The following is a 10,407-nucleotide window of genomic DNA, read 5'->3' as shown; positions in this document are numbered from 1 at the left end:
TATTCTCAAAGTCCTCCAGTTGAGGGGTCCTAAAGCTCAGAAGAGAGCCTTTCTATGGCTCCACCTCCACCGCAGATGAAACCTGCACCTTAGGAAAGTAGCTGTGGTTTCCTGCCTCTCGCTCATCTTCTCCATGTTCCTCAAGGCTCTGTTTGAAGGCAGAGGGTAGTGCTGAGAGGATGCCCTCTGTCGTGAGCTTTATGAACCTCTTGGACTTGATGCCTGTCAAGCTGCACATCTCTTCTGGCCTTCTCCAGCTGGCACCATTCCTCAGGTCTGCGATCTTCGTGCATCCCGCTTTTGCCATAGTTAGTTGAAAGCTCCTGTGTTCAAGTATCTGTGCTTGGATTAGTGGATTGTTAAAGAGAGGTTCATTCTTTCTCCAGTGTCCATGATTTGAACGGTCCCTATTGACTTAAAAAATGTGTGTCCATGCTGTTAGAACAGATCTGTAGAAAGGAGAGAACTCCCTTGAATCTGTGTTGCACAGTCTGGTTAAAACAGTTCCACGTTGTATCTAAAAACGTTGGCTTTTCGCAGCAGAGTGCGAGCTGTGTCTGCCCAGCATGGTGTTGAGTACAGGAGTCTTTGTGCAGCTTGAAGTCTGAAGGTTCTGATTCTGTTTCTAATGTCCATAAAATGGACAGGAAGGTAGAGTGCAGCAGCCTGTATTCAGTGCTGTCCAAGAAAAGTCAGTTGCTTCTTCTGTAATGCCTGCACAATGCTACTGGAGGATACAAAGCTCATTTTAAGTGCTGGCGGGGTTATGCAATACTGATGTATGAAAGCTGCGGTAGTGACCATCGAGACAATGGTCACACATTTTCACCACCATGCCCACCCAGTTTTTCCACGTATAGTAGTCTTTCCCTAGATGTACCCCAGAATCTTCAGACCTTCCCTTCCCCACTTGACTCTACCTAGAAGTACCGGAGGCGTCTTTCCATGCCAGTCACCTAGTAGGTAGCCTTCGCTCTTTTCCCAATTCACCTTTGCTGATGAGACTTTTTCAAGTTGGATAAAACTTCTGTTAAAACTGATACGTCACTGTCACCTCTTATAATTACAATAACATCATCAGGATAGGCAGAAAAGGTGATTGGTCTATTTTCAAACCTTCGACACAAAAACCCTTCTAATTTCTCTTTTAGTTGGCGGAGTAGCGGCACAATTGCCAATGAATACAATTGACCTGATAGCGGTCAGCCTTGCCTGATGCCCCTGTGCACCTGGACACATTTGAGATCGCATTCTGGCGTTGAACAGGTATAAAGTCCTTTGATACTCTAATTTTTTGGGTCGGATGTTGAAGTCCCATCTGGCAGTTTCAGGTGCAGCATGACTTTCCTTTCTCTTTCTTTGTGCTCCAAGTTAAAGAAAAAGGTGCTTGGGGCCTTCATGTCTCTTAGTGAGGAGAAACGAGACCGGATTAGAGCTCCCTTTGTTTGTTCATGGAACAGCGATTCCAGAGCTTTTTTCTTTTCTCTTAGCTCTCCCATTTTACCAGAGTCTTTGTTTATGAGTTCATCCTCAGTCTCTGTGATTTCCTTCTCAAGAGCTTTGATGTTCGATTTGGTGAGGCTGTTAGAGAAAGCAGTGTAGTCCTGACAGAACACTCGAATTTGTGCTTTCCATACTTCCCACCATTGAACAACGTCATCATACTCCTCCTTTTGTTGCTGCCACTTCGACCAGAAAATTTTTCACAGAATGATGCATCGTGTAAAAGTTTAAGATTGAAATGCCAGTAATAGCTGGTGTGCTATAACTTTTTTAGACTTATTTCTATCGTGCAGGTTTGATGGTCAGTAAAACCGTTGGAAAGAATGATAGTTTTACCTCTTGAAAGCTGTACCTCTTGACAATATTGCTGAGTGAGGTAGCAGAAGATGGATAAGGTTCCTCTCCATTCCTATTCAGTGTGCGATTTAAAGTACAGTTCCAGTCGCCCCTAAGCACCATGCACACGTCAGTAAAATTATCTAGCGCATCTCACAGTTTTAAAAAGGATCTCACTCTTTCAGCCCCATTGTTTTGTGCATAAACATTAACAAGAAGAAAGGGAAACCTATCAACTCCACTTTAATGGCCAAAATCCTGCCTTTCTCTATGTGTAGATATGTGCTTTATACCCAGACTATTTGGAAAAGATTTAGACACCACCACTGAGGTTTGATCCATGACTAAAAAACATTTTTTCCTCCATCCACATTCTCCACTCAACTTCATTCTCCTGACTGCTGTGAGTTTCTTGTAAAAAAACGATGTTGATGTGTTTATTTATAATGTGTGTGTGTAATGCAGCCCTTTTCCTATGATCTCGTCCTCCATTGATGTTTACTGTCCCTATCTTTATGCTGTCCATAAGGAAAGAGAGAAAGGGAAGAAAGACAGTTAACAGACCATAGAAATGCGTAGGAAATGAGTTTCACCCTGTGTACCATTCCCATTTCATAGAACTTTTTTCACTGCCGTTTTTCCTCTTCTTAATTTCGTTACAAACTTTTTTTACCTGAACCTTTTTCTTTTGCTAAGTTCGTCAAACACTACCGACTTCTGGATTTTGTTTACTGACTTCAGAAACCTATTAACATCCAGTAAAAATTCGGAACTTCAACAGTTTTCCCAAAAGTCTCGTCTAGAAAATCATTGCTCTCCTTAGCGGTGTATAGCTGTTTATCTCCCTGAATCATGGTGATATCAGACATTTTAGAGAGACTGTCATCATCACACATCTCATCAGTCCTATCACTTAATTCAGCCAGTTCTCCCCCGGGTAGAGAGGAGTGTGTTACTTCCAAACCTACACTGCTGTCGACCTCAACCTCACACTGAACATCACCACAATCAGCTCCATAGTCCACACACACCTTCACATCAACATTCCCACTGTCACAGACTTTAACTGTAGATTCATCAAAGTGTGTGTCAGTTTTTTCCTGTGATTGTGTCTGAATGGGTTTGGCTCTGGGAGTTACACTGTCACTAGTTTCATATCCCGTTTCATTTTCAATCTCATTTACAGTTTCATTTCCAGGCATTTTTTGTGCCCTAAATCTCCACACTCGAAGCATTTTACCTACCAGTCCTGGCGTAAATCATGTATGATTTCTTCTCATGGTAAACACGGAAGGAAATATCGAAGGTCGGGGAATCCAGAAATATACACAACACTCCCGTTCACCTGCCGCACCACACTCCACTCTTGATCACCTGCCCCACCACACTCCACTCCTGACCACCTGCCCCACCACACTCCACTCCCGATCACCTGCCCCACCACACAACACTCCCGATCACCTGCCCCACCACACAACACTCCCGATCACCTGCCCGACCACACTCCACTCCCGATCACCTGCCCCACCAAACTCCACTCCTGACCACCTGCCCCACCACACTCCACTCCCGATCACCTGACCCACTACACACCACTCCCGATTACCTGACCCACCAACAGCCGCTCATTCAAAAAAATCACCATCGCGTTGTACATCCTCGAACCCGATACAATGTTAATAAATCCAACCTGCTCACCTACTGCCACCAACACGTCCTCAACCGTAGCCCCGGTATGGGGAACACACCTGACCCCATGGCGGAGTGAGCGAGAGATGCTACAGTCGCTCGGGTGAGACGCCATCTCTGGCCTCCGTCACGGAGCAACAAACACTCACAGCACACTATTTACACTATTTATACTATAAACACTCCACACAGTACATGCAAAAGGGGGGTAAAAAGAGTAGGAACAGGAGACAAGAAAGAAAAAAGAGTTATTAAATAAATGAACTTGAGATTCAAGTCGCTCTGCTCACCCGTGAATCACTAACACACCCTACGCTCCCGTCATGCAACACGAGAGAGAGAGAGACACAGAGGGAAAGAGGGGGAGGGAGGGGGGAGAAAGGGTTGGAGGAGAGGATGGGGGATGGAGGAGAGAGAGAGAGGGAGAGAGGGAGGGAGAGTGTATGGTGGCTGAGAAGTGCAAAACACAAACTAATCAGAAACAAATTAACAAATTATAAAACACAAACAAATGCAAAAACAAAATGAAAACACAAGGACAATTCAGACAGTGGAAAAGGGAGGTAAAGTGTGTGTGAAACACTTACTGATCATTGAACGAGACATCTGTCATTCAACATATACAGGAAGTATGAAATCATAACTTTGTTTCTTGTACATGTGTAAAGTTTTCTGTTTACTTTAAAAGTATTTTTATTTGGGTTAGTGCACCTTTAAATATAAGGAAATAACAGAAGTAAACAGAATTAGGAAGAAACTGGAATAAAGTTAAAGCTATTTTGAGGAAGGACATTCATATGCAGTGATGTTGGAGATGCTGCAGAATATCATCACATAAAGATTAGTTTCTACACTTTTACACATACGTTCCAACTTTCTCCTGCTGCAGACTGTTACTGCAGACGCTTTATTATCCATAACTGGATTTACACAAAGTTTCCCCTTCTAAGAACTTTCACTGTGAAGAACATTATCTTTCGACTTGTAATGAACAATAACAAAGACGACTTTCTTGTTAATAAAATACTTCTGATGGGAAAGTTTTATTTACACAAAGCAAAATACTTGAAGGTGAAACCAATAATTTTTTGCATTTTATAATGAGTTTATTTCTTTCACAAAAGCCCTAAAAGTGATTAAAAAAATTGCAATGAATATTTTGTCCTTTATATAAAAATATGATTTACAGAATAAACCATAGCCCTGTTTATTTTTTATCCTTTTTTATTTAATTTTAATATTGTTATTATAAATTGTATTGATTTCTCAATTTTTTTCCCTCTTTCCCCTAAATATGTGTATATATTGTATTTTCCTGCACCTGTTGTGTGTATTGTAATGTAAATTGTACCTGTTATTGCCACATTGTATGTGGCTAATTGCTTAATAAAATAAATAAATAACTAGATAAATAAATAATAATAAATAAACAAAGACTGTTGTACTTCCTGTATATGTTGAATGACAGGTGTCTAGTCCAATGATCGGTAAGTTTTCAATTCACACACTATAACTCCCTTTTCACTGTTTGAATCGTCCTTAGGTTTTTTCATTTGTTATTTTGTTTTCTGATTTGTTGGAGTTTTATACTTCTCTGCCACTGTAAGAGAGGGAGGGATGGAGGAGAGAGAAGGAAAGAGGGAGAGAGAGGGATGGAGGGGGGGGAGCGGTGGAGAGACTTGACTTTAAGGTCTCTTTATTGCTAAAAGGTAAAAAATAAACATTTAGAAAAGTTGGAACATTTGAATGAATTGAAACTTTAAGTTGGAGAAAGCCGTCATGATCAACATCACAAATACATTCATTTATTCCCCATTTGCACTGAAAAGTTTCCATGTTCCTAAACATCTGCTGATATACGAACTGGATTTTTACTCGTGTTTGTATTAAACCCCTAAAAACAGCATCAATTCAGTTAATTTTTTTCCATTTCACTTCCTTTTCTACACAATCATATGATCATTTCACTTCCCCAAATAAAAAGTTCAGTAGTAGCTGAGTATCTTTCCTGCTCTTTGTATATTTGGGGCCATAAACAAAGTGTTTACATTTCCATGTGCAGCATCGAGCAGACGCCCGTGTCCAGAGCGACGTCCAGAAGTGCTTTAAGCCTCAATACACTTTACATGCACTTTCCCGATCTCCCACCACTGACTCATAGATTCAACACATTCAAACCTCTTCTTCTCTTTTTTCCATTCTTTCCAAAAGTGTTTGAAGTTTTCACACAATGTTTTTTCCTGTAAAGTTTATGACTGAACTGCCAGTAGGAACTTCTGTGTTCTTGTTATTAGTGTGCACTCGACTGGGATTAGTTTATGGTCTGAAAGTGGTGTAGGGAGAAGATCAGAGTGTGTGAGCGTGTTCCTCATGGTGTGTGTGATATGTAGAACATGTCTAAACCCTGCCTGTGTGGAACTTCACCCACGTGTACTGACGTGTTTGTGGGTTGTTTTCTCTCATCTGTCTGAGAAGTTCAGGGATTTAGTTCTTACTCTTGCTGATTCAGCATGTGGTCTCCCCCCAGGAGAATAAAGTCCCTCTACTGGTGTTTTCTTCTCTAACGTTCTCTAACTTAGAGAAAAGCTTCACCCTCTCTGACCCTGTGTTAGGAGCAGAAATATTTACAAACAAAACATTGAAGTGGTTGATTTCAGCTCTCACTATGAGAGTCTACCTGCTTCCACCTCATCCTGTGAGAAGATTTGTGCTTTAACATTAGATGAGAACAGAAAGACGACTCCAGCACTAATATTAGATCCATGACTCAAGATTTTACCTCCTTTCCACCACAAGTCCCAATCCACCTCATTGTCCTTGTCACTATGTGTCTCCTGCAGGAAGTATATACTCAGTGTCTTTAAGCCTTTACTTTCTTTATTTTTCTTTTTTTCTGTCCTTTATCTCATTTACGCTCAGGGATCCCACCTGCAGAATCTCCATGAGAAAGAGAGAGAGATAATAGAGAGCTGATAGAGAGGAAAACACTTCCCTCACTTCCTTTACTGATCTTTTCACTCTCTTCTCTAACTTTACCATTTACATTACTGACCATCACATTTACATCACTGACCATCACACTCACATCACTGACCATTACACTCACATCACTGACCATCACATTCACATCACAGACCATCACACACTCATCACTGACCATCACACTCACATCACTGACCATCACATTCACATCACAGACCATCACACTCACATCACTGATCAATAGAGAGAAAAGGAGAAACATGTAAAGTGAGATCTTTGAAATCTGAATGTGGAGTAAAAGAAGCTGTAGGTTCTTCAGCTCCAGACAGTATTTTCAGGTCTTAATCTACAGGAAATACAGATTTAATGCTGCAGGTTTAATTGGACTTTTGAGCTGCAATAAAAGTCACAACAGCTCAATTCTACACTGAGGGATTTTTGTAGCTTGTTAGATATTAGATCATCTTCTCTTTCTTCATTATTCTGCCTCGTCACATTCACATTTATATCAACACTTTTCTACATTTATTAGATATTAGAAACTAAAACAATACAAAAGTCAATAAAAAGTCATGATTATAAAAAAGATAATAATTAAATCAACACTAATTTAAACTAACAAACAAAACTAAAAAGATAAAACTATAAAGTTCCTCCTCAGAACATTGATGCTGAACCTAAAAGCTCTGCTTCAGTCTCACTATTAGAGAATGTGTGTTACTGAGGAGCAGGTCATGTGACTCTCAGAGAGATGATCTTACCCCAGTATCTCCAGTTTACAGTGAGGATTCTCCAGTACAGCAGAGAGACACTTCACTCCTGTGTCTCCTACTTTATTCCCAGTCAGATACAGTTCTCTCAGGTGTGAGGGGTTTGATCTCAGAGCTGAAGCGAGAGCAGCACAGCCTTCATCTGATACTCCACAATCACACAACCTGCAGATACACAATGACACACACTTCACTCTCTCAGTTTCTACACATTACACATCCTGTGTGTGTTTTGAAATGAGTGGTGTGGATGGATGGATGAATGGATGAATGGATGGATGGATGGATGGATGGATGGATGGATGGATGGTAGAAGAAATATAAACAATAGATTGTGTAAATGAGAGAATTCAGATAAATAAACAGAATATTGAAACTTTATTATGAAAGTTTATTCAGTGACAAGAACAAGTCTGTTATGCAGTGTGTGTGTGTGTGTGTGTTAGAGTTAGTGAGAGAGAGAGAGAATGTGTGTGTGTGAGTGTGAGAAAGAGAGAGAGAGTGTGTGTATGTGTGTGCGTGCACATATGTTAGTGTGTGTGAGTGAGAGTGTGTGAGAGAGATAGATTCATACACCTTTACTAAACATAGGCATAAAAACCATACAAACAAACTTAAGTCAAAACAAAATCAAACAAACAAACAAGCAAAGTCAAAACATAAACCCAAAACTCAAATATCAAACAACATATCAAAAAAAAAATTCTCCATCAATTACAACACAAATAATGTTATTAAAACACCACTGTAGTTCACAAGACTCAAAATGATTCATTATTTGATAAAACTTTAATTCAACACTAACTCTAGCTTTTATAAAAGATTTAGAAACAGTTACAAGATCTTGATTTGGTCTGTTTTCAATTCTGTTTCTCCTTGTGACATATATTGCAAGTTTTGTTTATCCAACAATAAAATTAATCAACTGCCATTTTATTCTCTGCTTTTGACAATATCTCAATCCTAAAATAAAAGCAGTAGGAGAGAAGTTTTCCTGAAATCTTAAAAAAAACCTTTCAACAAGGCAAAGATCACAATCTGAAACATTCTGACAAAACACTTCTACAGCTCTTTTCCTTCTGCTAAACTCAGATCCATATATTTTAGACCTTCTATATCCAGCAGTGTGCTACACATACCTCTTACATCAGGAGAAATGGTGATTTGGGGAAAGGGATCTTTTATATCTGGAATCAGACTTCCATCAGCAAAGTTTTGTAACAAATAATTCTTCCTCTGTTAATCTTTTTTTCCAGAGTTTTCAAATAAATTCAGTTTAGCGTGAGGACCTAAAATGGTGGCCAGTGCAGGAGCATCACTTAAAAGAGGCCACATCAATTATGTTTCTTAACTTCACCATACCAGAGCCACAAAGCCTTAATGAAAGACCTGCAAACACTCATTTGATAAGTCAAAGCAAGATCCTTTAACCAAAGGCTCCTCAAGCAACCAAAACAATGACTCTGTTTTACAAACCCTGATAAACCTGAAAAGTCCCCACATTTTATATCAGGGGTGGGCAAATAATTTTTACAAGGGGCCACATGAGAAACCTGAATTGTGTCAGAGGGCCACACCAATGATAATATAATCATTATTATATATTATATAATATATATAAAACCGAAACACCGAAAGAAACGATTATGTCACTTATTAGAACCATTGCATTTATGGCTATGAGTGTGTACTAACCTCACTAAAATCAATGCATTGCAATTCAAAGAATACATCCATTTACTAAAGTGTTTTATTTATTATTATAAATTATTGTTATTTATTTGTTACCATTCATAGTATTGACAGACAGACAGCAGTCAATTATTATTAGCAGCGGTCTGTTAAAGGAAAATAATTGGCCGCAGAACGTTTGGAAGCCCATTCAAATGAATGGAACGTTCTAATCTACAGCATTAAGAAGAGCCATGTAATAAATAATATTATATAATAATTATTATTATTTTGGGATCCACGGGGAATGTTTCAAAGATCAACCCATCCATCCACTGGAGACCACTGATCTAAGGCAATGAATTCCATAATTTTTTGTGTTATGCCTTTTGCCTCGGCACCATCACTGGAAAACTTTCCTGCCTTTTCAAAAACATCCTCTACAGGAGTGCGCTCGGATTGACTACTTTTCTGCGCGCGTTCTTCTCATATGTAGAATGGCAATCATGTTTGGATTTCAGGTGATAAATTAAACCCACGTGGAGAAACTCTTTGAATACATCTTTGCAAATGCTCTCCGCTTTCAAATAACATATTGCTCTTATCCAGATAACCTTGCTGCTCCTTTTATTGCGTCTTTACAATTGTGTTTCTGCCTGTTGTTTTGATTTAGGTTTTCAGCTTTTGTTTTCAGTGCATCCTGTAATTTATGATTGGCCTCACAGACATACAAACTATGGCCACACCTGTTGCAGGTCTGTTTTAAATAGTTCATAATAAAAAAAAGGAAGTCCTTTGAAATTCAATTGTTGTGATCCGTAAATACCAGAGTACTGTCAAGTCCAAGTCCATCGATCCTCTGTAAAATGTTCTCAGCCACTTTCCTCCAAACTTCAAAGCCCAGTTAACATTCTCTGGATAAACTGCAAGCGAAAAGTTGCAAGTCTACTAAACAGATGCACCAGACCATGTCCTCCTTCTTCCACAGGCAAGAAAGTACAATTTGAGGGACCCAGCGAAGCTGATCCCAAAAAAGTCCACCAGCATTGCTTGTAATCTGGAAAGCCGACCGGAAGAAGGTATATGTGCTGCAAAGCAGCCAAATTGGTTATTATTAAAACACGTCCTCTGATGGAAAGTTGTGGATGAATCCACTTCCGTTTTTTTTAACCTGTCCACTATTTTTTCAACCAGCCCAGTTCTTTTCTTGTGTGACAGCATCTCTAATAAACACTCCAAGATATTTAAGACCTCCTTTTTTCCAAGTTAACCCACTAGGTAATAACGGTGGCCCCTTTTCCCATTTTCCAACAATTAAGGCATCACTCTTACTCCAATTTATTTTACATTGACCTTTATCATTACATTGACCTTTATCATTACATCATTACATTACATTACATAGGTCTTCTATATTAGACCATCATTTGTTTAATAATGGTTCAATTGCTAAGGA

At 39.4% G+C, this 10,407-nt stretch overlaps 1 protein-coding gene across 1 annotated transcript in view; it reads right to left on the bottom strand.

Annotated features, from left to right (window-relative positions):
• The window catches only part of LOC124377337 (ribonuclease inhibitor-like), a gene marked incomplete at its 3' end in the record, with an annotated part of 167,823 nt that overhangs the window by 128,996 nt on the left and 28,420 nt on the right, over nucleotides 1–10,407 (bottom strand). The window contains exon 7 of the mRNA XM_046836766.1: nucleotides 7,272–7,445. Within this exon, the coding sequence (XP_046692722.1) occupies nucleotides 7,272–7,445 (174 nt within the window). The remainder of the gene's footprint in view (nucleotides 1–7,271; nucleotides 7,446–10,407) is intronic.

This window comes from Silurus meridionalis, chromosome 23 (genome assembly GCF_014805685.1).
Source record: "Silurus meridionalis isolate SWU-2019-XX chromosome 23, ASM1480568v1, whole genome shotgun sequence".
Taxonomy (NCBI): domain Eukaryota; kingdom Metazoa; phylum Chordata; class Actinopteri; order Siluriformes; family Siluridae; genus Silurus; species Silurus meridionalis.
Note: the sequence above shows the minus strand (reverse complement) of the source record. Positions and strands in the feature narration are given on the sequence as shown.